The sequence below is a fragment of the Montipora capricornis genome, chromosome 13, assembly GCF_036669925.1.
Source record: "Montipora capricornis isolate CH-2021 chromosome 13, ASM3666992v2, whole genome shotgun sequence".
Taxonomy (NCBI): domain Eukaryota; kingdom Metazoa; phylum Cnidaria; class Anthozoa; order Scleractinia; family Acroporidae; genus Montipora; species Montipora capricornis.
Genome location: NC_090895.1, coordinates 21,111,980 through 21,130,512, shown reverse-complemented (window position 1 = coordinate 21,130,512; position 18,533 = coordinate 21,111,980). Strand labels below are relative to the sequence as shown.

The 18,533-nt window shown below is 39.7% G+C and overlaps 2 protein-coding genes across 4 annotated transcripts in view; one reads left to right on the top strand and one right to left on the bottom strand.

Moving 5' to 3' along the window:
* The window catches only part of LOC138028406 (unconventional myosin-VIIa-like), a 66,704-nt gene extending 64,918 nt beyond the window's left edge, over positions 1-1,786 (top strand). Inside the window, exon 53 of the mRNA XM_068875939.1 lies at positions 1-1,786. This exon is cut by the window's left edge and continues 146 nt beyond it. The gene's annotated coding sequence lies outside the window, so the exon portion shown is untranslated.
* Positions 1,787-3,399: 1,613 nt separating this feature from the next.
* On the bottom strand, positions 3,400-18,493 carry LOC138028250 (zwei Ig domain protein zig-1-like). 3 transcript variants are annotated; one of them, XM_068875721.1, is made up of 5 exons: positions 17,919-18,493; positions 10,890-11,234; positions 9,134-9,442; positions 5,641-5,662; positions 3,400-4,832 (listed from the first exon to the last, which is right to left on the bottom strand). In XM_068875721.1, exons 1-5 carry the CDS (start codon positions 17,968-17,970, stop codon positions 4,745-4,747), a joined length of 816 nt encoding a protein of 271 aa, XP_068731822.1. In that variant the 5' UTR covers positions 17,971-18,493; the 3' UTR covers positions 3,400-4,744. The 3 variants fall into 3 exon arrangements, with proteins under 3 accessions (XP_068731822.1, XP_068731821.1, XP_068731823.1); XM_068875720.1 differs by having other exon boundaries at positions 5,641-5,782; positions 17,919-18,491; XM_068875722.1 differs by lacking the exon at positions 5,641-5,662.
* Between the last annotated feature and the right edge of the window lie 40 nt (positions 18,494-18,533).

The window sequence follows — 18,533 nt, the reverse complement described above, 5'->3', positions numbered from 1 at the left end:
CCTGTTTAATTTGAGAAATGGGTTTGGTCTAAAATGCACGAGATTCTGTCGCCAGCCTTGGAGCACAATCTTCGTCAGATCTGTTTAGAGTCTCAAAGCCGAACGCCCACTTGCGAGGCTTGGATTGATGTGACAATACTCCTTTTTTTCGTCTTACAAACTCGTTGCACTTCTAGATTTTACCTTCAGATACAATAACTACGAACACTTTGCGAACATTTTAGGAACTTATCCACTCACTCAAAGCTAAAAGCACATTAAACAGCGTAAACACAAAAGAGGCAGTACCACTATAATCAACTGCTAATTTTTCTTTCAAATGAATGGTCTTTCTGTTGGATTTTCTTCACATAAACAAAGGGTGCAACCACCTTTTAAGTAGGAAAAGTATGGCCCACGAGGTTTTACTGTTTTACGAACGTATTAATGTATCGATAATGCTTAATATGACACTAGGGTAGATAGCTATGTTGAAAAGTGTTTTGTGTTAGGTGTCAGTATTTTGAGAATTACACGAACGTATTTCATTTGTGCACATGCAATATTATATTGTAGTATAACTGCGTTAATTCTAGTCGCAAATTTCGTGAAGAAAAACTTCACATGGGGTGTTATCAATGTGCCAGTTAGAACCCTATTGGCTGCCAAAGCAGACTTTCTTTTTCCCGGTTGTTGGCACATTTGTAAAAACAAGCCTTGTACTGTAAGGATTATTGCACGTATTTATATTTTTTTTATTTTTTGTTAAGATTTCTCTGAAAAAGATAAGACTTTGTCTAAAGAATTTGCATTTTTTTAAAAATAATAATTTGAATTTAGAACCCCCTTATTTAATTCCTTTGTTTGTTAAGTCGGCAAATAGTTGCACCCTGTGATGACGTCGAAAGACAACATTGCGCTGTTTTATTAATATCGCAGAGTATTTGCTGATCTTTATTACCATTGAATCTAAGCTACCTTAATGCCGTACTTTTTTAGATTATTTTTCTTTGCAGAAAATTAATTCAGTTTTTAGTGAAAGGAGGTACGATACAATGTGCTCTTTTGTTTTTTCAGTCACGTGCAAGTGAGATGCAAGGTGGTTCCGTTTTCTACCTTTCGCTATACGAAAACGGAATCACCGACAGGGTCATTTTTTTACATAAGGAAACTATGCTAAATAACTTATACAGCTGGTACCAAGACTTTTGATGGAAAATGGGCGTATTTAGCAGTAACCATTTGAATCGATAAATGTGATTGGCCACATGAACACTCGCTTAACGCATCTGTACCTGGTATTGTCTTCCTTAAAACGTCGACCTTATAAAATATTAAGGAAACTGTGAAGCCCAAAATAGACGTTATGAAGATTCGTCCCTTTCAGGAAAACGAACCCCTTGCATCCATGCTCGTGTAGCTTCGTCGTTTCTTAAGCCAGTCACCAGGGACGTTGTAATATCTGAGTATTGGTCCAGCTTTTTAAACCGTTTAGCACGATTTTTTCGCAAGAATATGGTAAATGATTGTGATATTATGATATTGCACTGTATTTATGAGCTTAGTATTTAAAACATTTTGGTTACCGTCTACGATACATGAAGATATCCAAGCCTATTACAATTCCCGTAGACGGGAATTAGATAGGTGCCAGGTTTATCTGTTGTTACATAATTTTGTATGGCATATTAGATTAGAACTAATTTAATTATGGTTGCTGTCTATAGTAAATCAAGGTACAATGACCTTGTAAAATAGTCAGTGTTAGATTATTTGTCTGTTTGGTAGTAAAGTGTGCTTACCATTACACGATTTGTGTCGATGTTTTCCATTGTTTCGTCCATGAATAAAACTAGTAGCCTACAACTCCAATAATAGTTCCGGACCATGGAACGGCATTTTCACATATCAAGCTATTTTTAGATTTTAGACGAGTTCTTTAAATAAGGTTTCTCTTGCACAAGTGACCATTTTCAATCACATGTGTAATACTTTCTCATCGAAGACTTGCAATTAGCTTGAAAGGTCTGGTGTCGCCGCAAAATCTATCTAAAAAAGAGCCCCCAAAATCTATTTTCCATAAATTAGTTGTTAAGGTCGAGTTACGGGAGATAGAAGCCTCCTTCATAGTGAATTCAAAGCAAATTAGAAATTGTGTAGATCGCATAAATTTCGGGGTGGAGGATGGATTGGTCATCTTGATTTCTCTCTCCCAGCCACCCGCGTGCACAAAGCTTCCAGGGAGCTATTCCAAATACTGCTATGCCAATTGATGTTAGGCTGCACTATTGTACTTTGTGTTGCATGTATTGCTTGAACAATGAGAACGAAGCTATTCTCCCTTTGACTGAATCCCTTGGTTTTCCTCTATACTTAAGGAGGTGCATCCGCAGGGGAGCAGTCGCTTCCCCGAATGTGGACCGGGTTCAATTCCCAAATTCGGATCAAGTCATATTTGGGTTGACTCGACCAAACGGTTTGTTGGTTGTCCACTCTGTTTCGAGAGGTTTTTTTTCTGTGGGTACTCCTTTCCTTTCCTTCCCTGTTCCTTTTTCACTTTCCTAGATTGTTTACGTACATTCCATGCTATTCCAGCAAAGATTGCGTAACCGTTTTTACCTTACCTGTATCAATATATAGTTATTGTAAAGATACTGTGCTATCGTGCAATCGACACTTGAACCAACTTTGTATGTTTGAACTATTTTATAGTGTTGTGTTTTTGGTGGTAACGGCGACCCATAGCTCTGGTGTTGGCAAAATGTTTACACCTCTAATCTTTATGGATGCAGCTCTAGTCTAGGAACCCTTCTTATGACTGGCTCGGAAAGCATCGGGCACGGAAATATTCGACTGAAACAATAATTCCTAGCCCTGAAGACAACTGAGTTGTTTTTTTCCAATCTAACGAAATTGGATAGGTACGGATCAAATTCCGATATGTTACCGATCCAATTCCGAATTTCTGCCGATCCAGTGAAATTTGTGCACATAATTAATTGTGCTGAGTGTACCGATCCGGTGAAGTTGCAGGTTGTGAAGTCCTGTTGTATCCGAAATTCGTTCGTTGTTTTAAGAAACCGACATGGCTGCTCGACATGGTGTAACTGATATCCACAAGATGACTGTCCACAAAGCAGTCAAGGTTCTTTAACTGCATCATCCAGAGATGGCGAAGTGGTGAGAGCACTCGCCTCCCACCAATGTGAACCGGGTTCGATTCCCAGATCCGGTGTCATATGTGGGTTGAGTTTGTTGGTTCTCTACTCTGCACCGAGAGGTTTTCTCCGGGTACTCCGGTTTCCCCTCCCCTCAAAAAAACCAACATTTGACTTGATTTGTGTTAATTCTTAATTTCAGTTTACAGTGTCCCCAATTAGTGCTCCAGCGCTAGAACGAGTAGACACGGCTTAAATAAAGTTCCTTTTTCCAATAATCTTGACGAGTTCTTTATTTAACAAAAATTTACATATTTGTTCCACACGAAAAGAGAAATTTCGTATCTCCAAGCGGCCATGTAATATCCTATTTATTATATAAACACCAATGAAATACTAAATCATTTTATGAAAAGCATCGAAAGGCTCGATTTTCATATGTAACCATACCAACAGTGATCTTTTCACGTGTGAAAATAACATGTTTTCGCGCGAGAGCTCACTTGGTATTTCATTGGTGTCTATATAATAATCGGATTTTATTGCCCATTGAAGCTTTTCTAACTATAGAAAGAGTCATTGGCTCCTGTCTCAAAGCTAATTCGTTTTCCACCCTTCTGGAACGTTAAAGACCTTAAAATCTTCATAAATTACGAAAGTTCCTCGGCTGTGTGATAATTCGCTTCAGTCGGGCAATGTAAAGGTATTTTCCTCGGAGAAAGAACTGTGAATTAAAGTGTTCCAAAGGATCATTCTCATGTCTTACGTCTGCACATGACCCGAGCAAACCAGTGAGGAAGAAGACAGCTCCAGGGTTCCCCAGAGCTAGTTAGAGCTCTTCTTAACTCAGTCATGTGCATTCCAAAAGAAAAGAGCTCTGGTGACAAGATTGCCGCTGGATCAGAAATCAAATCACTGCTCATGCGCGCTATGTTGTCCAGTGAATTATTTAATTAATCTTACATAATTCTAGTAAGCGTTTCACTGACGTCCAGCCGTGGATTTTATTTGGTTGTCCCTAATATAGTGTTCCCCTCTATAGCTCGTTCACAAGGCTAGCTTTTTTGCTCATCTCCCATAAACCTCCTTCGATTCATCAATACGTTTGAAACGTTCTGGCAACCGAACATCGTGCTGGACCAGGTGTGGCTATTGACAATAAAAAAGTGTTTTCTTCCCTCCTCTATCCTTTAATTAATATCGCTTTTCTTGATAATTTCTTGTTCTCTTCTTGCTCCTGTCATTTTATGTTTCATGAAATGACCAAAATAAGGAACCAAGTTTGTTTTTTGGAAGAGGAAGTGCTTAGTCACCAAAAAGTGATATTATCGACTTGACAGGTTTCGTGAGTAAATCAATTATTGGGCAGCTTTGAAAAAAGCCAAATGAATAACTACTTGTGCCAATCCACAGAAAGCTTTTTTTTCCGCAAAGTCTGATCTTCTGACATTTTACTGGTGGCCCATAGTTTGTTGGCTCATCGGGAGACTGGGACGTTGCCAAAAGAAACGTAAATCATATAAATATCCCAAATGAGAATGAACTCAATAGCTTCGTTTTAGATCTCTCGATCTTTCGATAAGTCCACACATCTTTGGCGACCAAGTCTATATCTTGTCTCCGTTATCACTGAAGCTTGACCATTCTCCCATTAGACTCCGAGCTTGCTCTTCCTCCGGCATTTTGCGGTATTTCCTGAAAATAGATATACATATATGAGGAAATAATACTAATATACATTTCTTTCATTCATTAGTTCTTACACAGGAACGAATGAGCCCATCAAATTGACCTGCTTCCACTAACAGAGTGGCTTCATAGCTCAGTTGGTAGAGCATTGCAGAGGTCATGGGTTCGAATCCCGCTGAAGCGTAGTAGTAATTTGCGTGCACGCGCGTACCACGTTTTTTAAGGTTTCAGATGCGGACAGCATGTCACATGTTGAACGCACCTCAAATCAAGTGCTTCGATAAAATATTTTCACGTATCTCGCAATATAACTAGCTCTTGTAAGGGCAACCTCTAGTTTGTTAAATCAATCTTCGCACAATAACATTAGGTGTATATTGATTATGTAATCAACAGAATGTTGCGTTTCTGAATGCATAATTGAAAATAGTGTCGTGCGTCTGTTCAGTAATAGAAAACAGATCAGGTCAAAGTGTGGTATTTGTTTTATATAATAATGAATTGAGATTTCTTGATGATGACGAGAGATCCTAGAGAAGAACCAATTAAAATGTAAAATTGAGCTTACTATACAAATAGGTTATGAAGTGCAAAGCGGGTATTTGCATTAAAACAATGTATATTCAGTTCACTGAAGCAAGATAAAGACCCAAGAGTAAGTAACTTGTATTGTTTTTTTAATGTAAATACCCTCCCCACCCCCCCCCCCCTCCCCCACCCCCACAAAAAAAAACGTGTTGCATTATAGGATGGTGAAAACAGTCAATTCGTATGATTTCCCATACATATATTGTGTTACTTTAAAAAAACTTACTTGAATTTCTGACTTCTTGCCCCTACATATTGAAAAAAGAAATACGCTCCAAAGATGAGGATCAACACAAAAGCCACCGCAAAAGTAGGCGCAAGTGTGGTATGTGGATGAGGAGCCAAAACATGCGTCTCTACAGCATTTCCTTGCAACAAAAAAATAAGACTATAATGTCACTTCCTGAAGCGCAGAAATAAGAGCACATTCTTGTCAAACCTTTCGAGTAAATGCAAAACCGTGGAAGTTGTAGAGTTAACCCGGGATATTTTCACGTGTTGATAGCAAACAGGAGCCCATGGTGGGCTCCTGTTGAAAACGAAAGCTCTTTTTACAACTTCTCGGCAAATCTGAAACTTCACTCAAGAGCACAGTTCAGGGATTTTAGGCAAGGTGAATCCAACGAAATGTTGAATAAACCGATACGACGATCAAATTAATTTTCACAGAATTAGAAGCAATGTTCCTTTCACTCGACGTTCAATCTCGTACCCAGAGTCCTCGGGCTTTTGGGTCAGCGGGTGAGCCCCCGGAGAGACTCTTGGGTAATGCACTCCATTTTTCCAGAAAACGTGGGTTCACGTCTTATTGCGCATGCTTGAGTTCAAACGGAAACAGAAAAGAGAAAACAGAAAACAGTAGAAATGGCGGGTTGAAAGTGTTCGAGAAACAAAAGTTTTAGCCTTTCACAGCATAAAAGAAACTAGGGAAATGATCATTGGCTTGCTGTAAGAACAAGTGAAGATGAAACTCCTGACGCTTTCGGTAAGTGTATTTTTAGTGTTTCAGCGTGCATTCTATCGTGCAGAATATCATCGTGCAAGCAACACTATCGACACTGTCCTGACTTCTACTGCTATTTCATGTTTAGTACATAACTCTGAATGACTTTGACAAGACCTTCTTCCACGGATTCCTCTCCAAAGAGACTGATGTAATGTTTTCCCACGGTACTTTTGCAACAGCAATCAGTTTATTAGCAGCGTGGGAAAATTCCTTTGCGGTATTGAACATAATTTAAACCCCGTCGTTTTATTATATTTGTGATTTATATATTTCTGAGGTAGAAAGAACAAACAGCACTGAAACTAGTTTTAGATGTTGAATCTCCCTCCAAATTATGGGGTTACCGACTTCCTGTCAGACTGCCATTGTTATGCAAGCGACCAATCACAAAAATAGTTCAAGTACATCATCCCAGAGTCTCACCGGGCGCTTACCCGCTAACCAACAAGCCCATGGACTCTGGGTACGAGATTGAGAGTCTCTCCGGGCGCTTACCCGCTGACCAAAAAGCCCGAGGACTCTGGGTAAGAGATTGCTCGACTTTCTTCCCGCCATCCACAGCTTATGTTAATTTTGTCCAATCAATTTTATGCACATTTCAACTACTTGTTAGGATTTTGTTTTCATCAACACTTACTTTGAACACCTTTTGGTTAAAGAAATTCCTCTAGAAATTTTCACAGATCAAGCTATTTTTAGACGAGTGCTTAATTAAGATTTGGCTTGCACTTATGACCTTTCCCAATCCCATTGGTAACATTTTCTCATGCAAGACTTTTCATTAGCTGTTAAGGAAAATCAATCTAAAAATAACTCGGTGGATAAAAAAACGTCGTTCCACATATACAATGAAGTTGTACGCTCCTAGTCATGGTCTCCTGGCAACTGCTGACATTTTCAGTCTTTGTTTTAATGCGTTTTTGGTTTTTCGCTCTTGCTTTTTGTTTGTACGTTAACCTCATTTATCTCAGAACTACATTTTGTGGATTTCTGCGTTGAGTCAAATACAATTCACGGGCCTCTTGTGATCGCATCCTTAAATGGCCCTTGCCAATTCACTACTGTTAAATATCCCCAGTTTTTCGTGAAACTGAATTGAAAATTGATTCGTTGGGAATTTACCGTCTCGCCTGAAAATCATTACGCACAAATGAGCGTTTTCATAATGAAGAAGCATAAAAAGTCTGCGAAGAACCCATATCCCTCACATAGTGTCTTATATGCTGGCTATCAATTGCTCCGTTATTTTTAGGTTAGTGCGGCTGTTTTCAGCCCAGACAGAGGGGGTGTAATTTGCCCTTTCCTTTTTACTGGTATCAAAAGTCCATCACCCAAGAGAGAGAATCTGGTATCAGGTTTGTCCCCATCAGCATCCAAAAAGTGTCTATTTTTAAACAAAATTTTATGGGAAAATAAACAATAGACTATATCAGCTAATTCAATGTCGTGCTGACCCAAGTCTTCCGGGGTGAAGATTCTTTGTGTATTGCTTCTGCAGTATGTAAAAAGTCTCTGTTACGAGCCTAGAAGGCCCATCAGGCCGGCGCTGCTAGTCCATCGCGGGGTTACCCCAGCATTAAATTCGCCGGTACCCATTTATACACCTGGGTGGAGAGGGACACCGTGAGAGTAAAGTGTCTTGCCCAAGAACACAACACAATATCCCCGACCAGGACCCGAACCCAGACCACTCGATCCGGAATCGAGCACTCTAACCATGAGGCCACCGCGCCTCTCACAATGGATTATGTAGCATTCACATTTAAATGATCTGGAAAACTTGGAACGAAACGTTTTATTCCCAATGGGTTTGAATTGGATACACCATTGAGTTAACCGCTACGGTCTACTGTTTTCCCGCAAAACTTTGTTTAAAAACAGGCACTTTTCTAACGCTGATGGGGACTAGGCCAATTGACTCTTGGGTGATGGACTCTTCCTGGTATAGAAAGTTTCAGGAGTATCTCGAGGACCACTAAAAGGCCAGTTACCAGTCAGCTCTGGGTGTGGAGGCTTATATTTCATGGATCGGTGCAAGGTTTCCGAGTCTACTTGGTTTCCCATAGACCAGTCTCCTCGTTGAAACCCGAAAAGACCCTGAGGACAAGGCTAGGTTGTAAAACGGACCTCGGTGGTGTTCAGGGTTTGGGTCCTTTGTTTCTGTTGTTTCGTTTATTTGTTTTCCTTATTTAACAAGATCATTCCAAAATGTGTTGAAACAGCTAAGACTTGTAGAAATAGTTACCCTTTCGAAGCTTGCCTTCTTTCTTGCTAGCAAAAAGGCAAAAAGAGCAAGGGTCCAGGTGATTAAATTGTGAAAGTATGTATAATATCAGGGGTTTACAAGCAATGTTTGAAAAAGACCCTGATGAAAAAAGGTAGAGCCTTTCGAAATATTGGCCGTATATAATATATTCCTCCACCATATAATCAGCCTTAATCTTTATCTTTAGATATATTATACTTTTTTTCGTAATATTTATTGCCATATGATCAGATCCTTCACCAGGATTCGGTGCTCTTGTTTTGACACGCTGGTCCTTGCTTATACAGTTCTAGTTCCACTTACAAAGCCTGTTTTTTTTTTCCCTCGCCTTTGATCCCGTTTTGAATCCTCAAAAAGGGCCGCACAGGATTAAGCTATCAACAAGTTCTAATCTGAACGGCAAAGAAAATTGTGTTGGTTGTTGTATAAGGAAAGATGGTAGCCTACCTTGTGTGTTGTATCCAACTCCGCTCCAGTGATGTTTACATGACGTTACAACCAACAGTACGTCATAGGTATCGACTCCATATTCATTCTGTGCCACACATGTGTAAATCCCCGTCATGTGTTCTTCAGCCGATCGTATTGTTAATGCACTGTTTTTTGTACTGTTTTGTACCGTTTTTCCATCCTGAGTCCAGAAAATCCAAGGAAGCGGATATCCTGTGACGTCACATGGAATGACAATAGACTGACCCTGGGTGACTTTGACTTGCGTTAATTTATGACCATTGTTCTTTTTAATTTGTGGAGGGGCTGAGAAAGAGTGAATAATTTTCAAGTCAGTAAATGCTCTATTTTTAGGTGGGTGATATGGATTGTGTAACTAACGTCAAGAAGGGTTACTGAAGAGAGAGCAGGGAGAATTCAGGGTAACTGAAGAAATGCGTTTTCGATGCTCGCTCAGGGATGCTCCGAAAAAATCCGAGTGCTCCTTTGCAGAAGCAGAACAAACGACCTTCCGATGACTGGTTCGGACGCTCTAACACTGAGCTGTAGGAGACTCGTGGGAGATAAGTCATGAACCTACCGTAGGTTCATTTGACAATTGTCTCGCTTTTTAGCTTGGAATGAAGTGGTGCATTTTTGCCATATTGTGATGATGGATGACAATTGTTATCTACGGGTAGTGAAATGAAGAGATGTAGTTTTTTTTCCGATGGTGACTAGGGAATAATCGGAAAAGACCCGAGCGCCTCTTTGCAGGAGTCAAACCTACGAACTAGTTTAGATGATCTACCCCTGAGCTATGAGGGACTCATTGGAGTTGAGCCAAACGTCAAATCAATGTTTTACCCAATTTTATTCATATGTCCCTGGGTTAAGACTCTTTTTGTATTGAATTTACATTATAATGTAGCATTATACAATTAAATGATATGGATATACTTGGAACAAAACGTTTTATCCCCAATGGGTTTGAATTTGGCACAACATTGAGTTAGCCGATTTGGTATATTGAACTTAGTTTACAGAATTCGGGTTCCTGGAGAATAAACCCAACCAGTAGTCAGAGCGGAATTTGAGCTCAGAGTCAAGCAAATTGATGGATGGTACTCAGACCCTTTTCGATTGTGACTCTGGAATACTCGTTTCTCATGTGCCAGTTCATTGAGATATGCTTTGCAGCGATTTTTTGAGTATGCACGATAATGCTGTAACACCGTCTTAAAACGGCTACATCGTTCCCAATCTTCGTAATGAAGCAAAGGCCGTGTGAACTCGTCCTTTAAGGACGGTGCCTACTAATTCAAAGGTATTTTTGCCCCGGTTTATGACTATGCAGAAAATTTAGATCTTAACAAGTGCTATTGAAATCCAAAAAAAATAAAAAAATGGGGGTAACCACGCATTTTCCAAAGATAATTGATGAGCAATATTTGTAAAAAGCTTAAAAATACAAAGCAATGTATGGCGTTCTTTCTCAAATTGAAGCTTAATTATCTCTCAAAAATGCATGGTTACCCTCAATTTTCTCTTTGGATTCTAAGAGTGCTTACTAAGGTCTACTTTCTCCGGATAGTTTTAAACCGCGCAAAAATATCACTGTATTAATAAGCACAACCCATAGGAAATCCGAGTATCTCGAGATTCGCAGAACGTATGCGCAATAACAATAGTAGGCGCCGTCCTTAAGTAACCCGTCCCAAGCCCAAGCCCCTAGTACATACAGCTCGACATCAAATCAGCTTCATATTCTTACCAATCACGATAAGCCTCACGGAATCCCGTACACTGAAGGCTTCAAAATCAAGTTTACAGCCGTATAAGCGATCATCTAAGAGAGACACATTATGCAGTTTAAATGAAGCCGCGTTCTTGTTCCCATTCCATCTAACGCGCTGTGAGTGTGAGACCAGCCTCCCGTCTTTAAGCATTGTCATCAATGGTTTTGAAATATCTCCATTCTTCCATTCTCCGAATACGAGCCATCTAAAATGTAACCTGTCCGTCTGGCTTAAACGATATCTCCATGTAAACGTCACGTTGCCTCCACTATGTGAAATGGTAGGCTTTGAGGGAAGGCTCGTGAACCTTGATTGAAAACCTGTCAGGGGGCAATAGAAAAAAGAAGAGGACGTTGTGTGGAAAAAATATCCACGGATGAATTGCATGTTTTGCTGGCCCAAACTGTTTAAATGTAGGATACCTTTATACGGTGGATAAGTCACTATTCAGAGTATAAAATATACTTGACGTCAAACGTTGGCTTTTTGTACGCGCCTCTCCTTTTTTTAAATTGATGTTAATTGAAATGACAAAGAAAAGTTACATACATTATTACAATACTTCTTGGCCCAAAAAGAAAATACCCTGTTGACAACTAGTGTAACAGTACTTGATGCGGATTAAGGTACTAACGATAGTATAACTACTAACGATAAATATGCTCAGAGTGACTATACATATTTACGGTTACGTGCGCAAATAGAAATATCTTTGAACAGATTGAAGCGGTCGGATTATAGATTTCCTTATGGCAAGTGCTCACGCACTGTATTTACGCACGAAATTGTTTTCACAAAATAAACAAGCGAGGCTGTGCGAGCACGAAAGGAATATATTTAAGAACTGGCGACATGACGAAGTGGCCTCAGTACTGCATTGGGAGCTATGAAAAAAGTTTAACTTTCCTCCATCGCAAAGTGGTATGACCCCAAAATAGAGAAAGTCGTGGAAAAGGAAGATGTGAAAATGTTATGGGACTGCACTTCCAGATGGATAAGGTGATGGAGCCTCCTCGACTTGATATCGTTATTCTCTACAAAAGATCACGAGAATGGTCGACATTGCATGCCCCTTTGATACGCGGATTAAAGAGAAAGAACAGGAAAAGCTTGAAAAATACAATGATTTGTGGTATGAAATTGCTCGAATCTGGGAGTGTAAACGTGTGAAGGATATTCCAATCGTGATTGGTGGGTTGGAAACTTTAAGCAAAGACTTTGAAAGTATCAAGTATCAAGAACAATTAGATTTTGTATTGAATTACTCAGCTCTGCAGAAATCTTGTTTGCTGGGAACGTCTAGAATCTTGAGGTAGGTACTGGATACTGAGGTCACGGGGTGTGACTTGCTACCTAGGGTAATACTATAGCCCTAGCTGCCCTTGTCAGGGAAACGACAAAGGGGTAGGAGGGAACCCCCTCAGTCTTGATTGACAGCTTTCTTAGGAGTTGATACCTTCGAAACATAAAGTTCCCCAGCCTGTGGGTTAAATGGCATCTCCATTAGTATGGTGAAATTTTAAATGATTTTCCAAATAATGGCGTGAATGGTGCTGGAGCTTCTAGTGAAGGTGCCTCGCCCTGCAGGTGTCCCGTGGGTGAGCAGCGCAGGCCCGGGAACATTCGTCATCCTGCTACTGCTAGATTTAAGTGGATTAAGGAAGCAAACAAGGTTTTAATGGAGTGTTACTTTAGAAGTAAACCTGTGAATGAGAATGATGTGCCATCGAGAGGATATAGGCAAAGGATGTTTCGTGCGTGGCAGGCACTTATGTCCAGGTTTGACCCTAATTATTAGATGCACGCCCAATTTTGACATCCAACACAAAGTGTCCCTTTGCTACCTATTTTCAACAATAAGGTAAGGGTAAAGGTTAGCGTTATTTTTAGCTTTGGGTAAATGCAGCAGTTAATCTTCACTTAAAGAGCAGCATTTGGGGGACACTTTGTGACATAAATTGTCTGTATTTTGAGACACAAGTGATGTTGAAGTTGGCTAGAACAGCAAGTGGACACTTCGTAACGCTTATTGAAATCCGCGTGCATCTAATTAGGGTCAAACCTGGACATATCTCCTAAGCTGGAGATTAAAGTGGTAAAGAGAAAGATAAGCCAAGAGGTGACTGAGCATATAAATGTTCAAGGTGGGGGAAATACGGCTGCACGTGGAAGCGAGGATGATGATAGAACTCAACGGGAGGAAGTGGACCTGGATTTTCGAAATGGGAATACAGGTGTCATGGACATCGAAGAACTGACACGGGGGAAAAAGACAGAAGGATGATTAGTGAAATATTGAGAATTCAAAATCTGGAGGCAATAACCAAGTGAATTTCGAAAAGGGTAACCAATGCCAGCTTGAAGAAATTACTAACAGGGTCAACAACATTCTAGACAAAATACCAACAAGAACTGCAACAGAAACGAACAAGCTCATTAATGCAGTAAGTATCCATGTTGCTACAGAGTTAGGCCTAAAACAGAGTGTATGGAGGCAGAACAAGCAGGCATGGTAGAAAGGGATGATTGAAGGAGATATCAAAATGCTCGGGAAAGAGATCAATATTCTGCTAAGGGAAAGAAAACGTGAATTAAGAAAGGAAGGCAAGATCAAACAACTTGAAAAGAAGTACAACGTCAGGAGAAAGTTCTAGAGTGACATTTTGAGTGTAAGTAAAGAGCACAGTCAACAAAAATGCGGAATGGTTGAATATTAGGTGCGGTTACACTAGATCTCTTGCCCATGGGGAACCTTGGGGTTACGGCTTGGGTTGGGTTTACCCAGGGTTATGATCGACTCCCCATTTGCGGTTACACACTTGTAAATTACCCAAGGGGAAGGTAAGCGTTGGCCTGTTTTGGTGGGAAGCTTACCTTTAAGATAAGACAAGATGAGATTTATTAGTTTTTCCACTAAATGGTTTTTGAAAAACTAATTACAATACAAAATACTTTAAAATTAAGGATCTAAAAGAAAAAGTAAACATCGAAGATCTACATCTGAACGACAAAGTTTTCTTTGGCTTATTTTCGGTAATTGTCACGATCGGCGCTTCTCTTAAACTGTCCACCTCAATTAAGTTCAGCGATTCATCGCTTCATTTTAAGAAGGCAACAAAGACGTCGACTTCAGTTACGCTTTCTCTAGTCCTTGCAACTCTCCAATTTATAATTTAGACGTCGACTTGCTGCTGGCCAGAAAAGGCGTGCTTGGGTATTTCCACGTCCGCAGTTGTTTACACAGTTCATCACAGCATGTATTTTCCTCGCGTTCGGCAATCTTGTGATTGGTTGAGCCGCTTTGGGGTTTTGTTAACCATAAGACTTACATCTGGAACTGTCATGGGCAATTCTTTTGTTCTTTTTGACGTATCCATGGAAATTTTCCACGGGAAATTTTCCTTTGGGCAGATCGGTTACACATAAAAAATTGCTTCCCCGTGGGAAAAAGCCACTTACCCAAGGGCAAAATGGCTAGTGTAACCGCAGCTATTATCATGAATGACATTGGGGATAACCAACATAGAGAATTGGAAACTATCCAGTGTAGAAAGATTCCAAACTGGAAAGGTCCTGGCAGGAACGGAGTGCAAGGATTCAGGCTGAAAAAGCAGAGGAGTCTACATGGGAGAATTGCTGAGCTGTTGAATAATCTTTTGAATGGAGACTAGGAGTTACCAGAACGGTTAACTTTTGGGAGAACGATCTTGTTTTTGAACGATTTCAGCAAAGGAAATGCAGTTGACAACCTCAGACCCATCTCTTGCCTTTCCCTTATGTAGAAGTTCATGACAGGAGTCATTGCTGGGGTAATGTATGAGTACCTGGAGGAGATTTTACTTGAAGAGCACGAGAGGTGTAGGAGGATAAGTAGGGGGACCAAGGACCAGTTACTGACTGACAAGATAATCCTTAAGGATTGCAAAAAGAGACATACAAATCTTCCCTTGGCGTGGCGTGATTACCGTAAGGCTTATGACATGGTGCCACTTAGCTGGGATAGTGGAATGTGTGGAAATGTTCGGTATTGCAGCTGAGAGACAGTTCCTCTTGAGTAGTATGGAAGAATGGAAGTCAGAGCTAAAATCATGTGGACAAGAGTTTGACATAAATAGGGGGATATTTCAGGGAGACAGCTTTTCACCATTGCTATTTGTGTTGTGCATGGTACCACTCTCGTTTGTGTTGGGAAGGTCAAATGCTGGTTACGTATGGGGTGGACGTGAGTCGAAGATAAACCATCTTTTGCTTATGATTAATGATCTAAAACTTTATGGGAAATCCTACAAACAGATTGACTCCCTGCTGCAGACAGACAACCCATACATTTATAGCACGGACATAGGATTCCAATTTGGGATAAAGAAGTGTGGGATGCTAGTTCTGAAAAGTGGTAAAATTGCTAAAAAGGAAGGAATTAAACTTCCTGAGGGGCTAGTTATAAAGGAGATTGACAACAGCGGGTATATGTACGTAGGCGTCCTGTTAAATGATCAGTTGGAGGAGAAGGAGACAAAAGACCTGTTCTGAAAGGAATATATACGTGGACTAAAATTAGTGCTGAAGACAAAGTTGAGTTAAAAGAATAAAATCATGGCTGTCAACACATGGGCAGTTGCACCTCTGAGGTATAGTGCTAATGTGGTAGATTGGAAGGTTGGCGAGTTAAAGGAGTTGAATAGAAAGACCAGGAAAATAATGACATTGCATGGTGCTTTGCACCCAAAAAGTGATGATGACTGGATGTACCTGTCACGACAGAAAGGTTTGGTTTGCTGCGAAATGTGTCTGAAGGCTGAAGAAAATGATTTGGCATTGTGTATTATGAGTTCGAATGAAAGGTTGATGGAAGGAGTGAGAAAGACAAAGATCACAGGAAGCACGAATTTAAACAGGAAAGACAGAATGCCACCTTGAATACATGGTCAGAGAAAAAAAAAGTATGGCCAATTCTTACGGGAAATGCCTGAGACAGTTAATGAAGGTAAGACCTGGGAGTGTACTAGGAAAGGTGATTTGAGAGTTGAAACTGAAGCACTTTTTTTTGCAGCCCAAGAACAGGCACTGAGAACAAACTAGGATGGTTCACTGGACTCTCTGCTGTAAGCATGACTTGAGCAGTTGAGCACTTGAGCTTGGTATGATCACCAACTGGATAGTGTGGTGGAAAACGGAAAATGTAAAATACTGTGGGATATGACCATACAGGGTGACCATGTTATCGAGGGCGCAAGGCCTTACTTCGTTGTTGTTAAAGAGGAGAGTAATAAGGAAATTATTGTGGATATTGCTTTATCGTGGGATCACAGACTGTAGGAAAAGGAGGGTAAAGAGATTGATTACTACCAAGATTTGAAAAGGGAAATTGGAAAACTATGGGATATCAGACAGCAGGAATGGTACCAGTAGGTGCACTCGGAGCAGTGAATAAAATGTTAGATACATGGCTTGATAAGCTGGGGATTACCATTAGAACGGGATTGCTGCAGAAAACAGCTTTTTTGGGAACAGCAAAGATTTTAAGGAAGGTGTTGGAAAGGTGAAGGAGTAGAAATGACTCAATGAACCTTTGGCCATTGGATATGGCTCGCTTCCTTGGTGTCGGTATAACATCCACCAGAGCTAAGGTATTAATATAATATGGGAAGACTTGCATGCAAATACAACGGGAAAATGTATCATGGTAAATAGCTAAATTTCATTAAAAAAAAAAAAAAATCTTCAAATTAGATGAAAGAGTTAAAAGTAAGGCTTTGTAGCAGCGATCCGGTTGTTCAATTTTGGTCAATGAAAACAACTACAATTATTAAAACTTTCCTCATTTTCATCTCAACAACGTTATTCTTGCATATATTTGCATTTTTTTCTGATATAGCGTTCGAAATTAATAGTGATAGATACCCATGAGGAAAATGCAAAGGAGAAACCTGTATAAATCACAAGGAAAATAGAAGGAAAAAAAAAACGTCATTTTGCACTCGTATTTATACAAACGAAGACTATTGCCCATCCTTGCCAAACGGATAAAAAAGCCTTAAGTGGATTAGCAAAGAATTAGGGAATTTCTTTGTTGGAAGCGTATTACGTACACACGGATATTAAATTGACAATCTTGGAGACAAAATCACTTAAAAAAAAAAAAAACGCCGGAAAATGTTAAGAACGTTGCACGCCACTTTTGCGATGTAATATCTCACCCTTCGACGTTTTTTATGGTTTTAATGAAAGTGTAAATTATGTTCCAAAGTTATTTTAGTGCATTTTCGAGAAGGAAAGTTAATGAAAATGGAGATTTCCTGAAATCCCGCGAACCGAGCGTCGTTAATTTACATACTTGGCGCATATGTCCAATTCATAATTTATTTGGTTTTCCAAAGCCCGACTATTTGTCCTTGTCTATCTTGTCAATGTTTCCTTCGCCAAAAGCATATTTCTTTTTAAAAAAAACTGAAAACTGATAGCCTAATCAAAGTTAGATATCCTTTTTTGTTTGGTTGTCGTCAGGAAGAGATTCAACTTTAATAATACAAAAAAATGAAGCGGCCTTTCCCTCTATTTCCCGCGTATACATTCCCAGAAGCTCATTTCCGATTATTTTGTCCCTGAATGTACCGTAGTAAAAATCTGGTTTGCCTCAAAATTGCTGCAATTGTCAAATCCAGCCAGTATTCAGCATCGTTCATATTGCGACCTCATATATCATTTTAGAATTTGATAAAATCGATAATTCCTTGAAGTAAGGGCAGTACTTTTCCGATGCGTGCAAGATCATATTATCATACGCGATCCTACCCTATTTAAAATGCGACAAAGAAATGACCTGTCTTCAAGAGAAAAGGCAACAGATCCTGGGATGGACATTTTTAAAGATAGTCTTATTAAGACAAAATCAAAACAAAGATTCAAGTTTTTTAAAAGCGAGGGTTTTTTCTAAATTGAACAAAGCTATCAGGATAGAACGAAACTGGCAGAAGTCTGATTTAAAGTAGAAAAAAAAAACTTACCTTCCGTTTCAGAAAGCAGCAACCCGCAGACCAACAAGATGATTAAAAACATTGCTTTCGTTCGACCGGGGAAACGGCTGTGAATATCAGCAAGGTTTTAAAGAATTTCCAGCCAAATTTTTGAGGAAGAAAACATGGCTTGAAACTCAGTTGCTGACCACAGCCTCCAAGTTTTCGAGAAAAGTGCAGTCAAAAGTGTGGTTTAATTTGTCCCTAAAGTTTGCTTGCGTGGAACCGTCTATGAGTAGATAAGATTGTTTTCATTCAGGTTTAGACGTGAAGTCCGAGTTTGCTCTTTGAAGTTCAAACAAAGACCCCTACGGCAACTTCTTCAGGTGGCAAGCAAAAGAAAAAACATCTGTCATTCTGCACCAAAAAAATTGCAAAATGTAACGTCTTTCTACGCAATTCCAACAAATTCGAAGACCGAGGACTTTTCGTACGGCAGAACGTTTCGCTTTTCTTTCTTAGAGTTTAACAAACAACAGAAAAAAATCTATGAAGGGTTCGCTAACCATGTTTTATGGTTTCCCACAAGTTGACATGTGGTGGCCGTAAAAAATTCATGAAAAACTAAATTATAATATATGTAAAGAGATAATAAATGCTCTTGCA

Bases quoted from the DNA above. Each gene is read 5' to 3' on its own strand.
- LOC138028250 (XM_068875720.1), bottom strand. From the start codon at position 17,970: ATGTTTTTAATCATCTTGTTGGTCTGCGGGTTGCTGCTTTCTGAAACG. The intron at 11,235-17,918 runs GTAAGTTTTTTT...GCCCCCTGACAG, and splicing joins GCTGCTTTCTGAAACGGAAG to GTTTTCAATCAAGGTTCACG. The intron at 4,833-5,640 runs GTAAGTTTTTTT...ATCTATTTTCAG, and splicing joins GCAAGAAGTCAGAAATTCAA to GAAATACCGCAAAATGCCGG.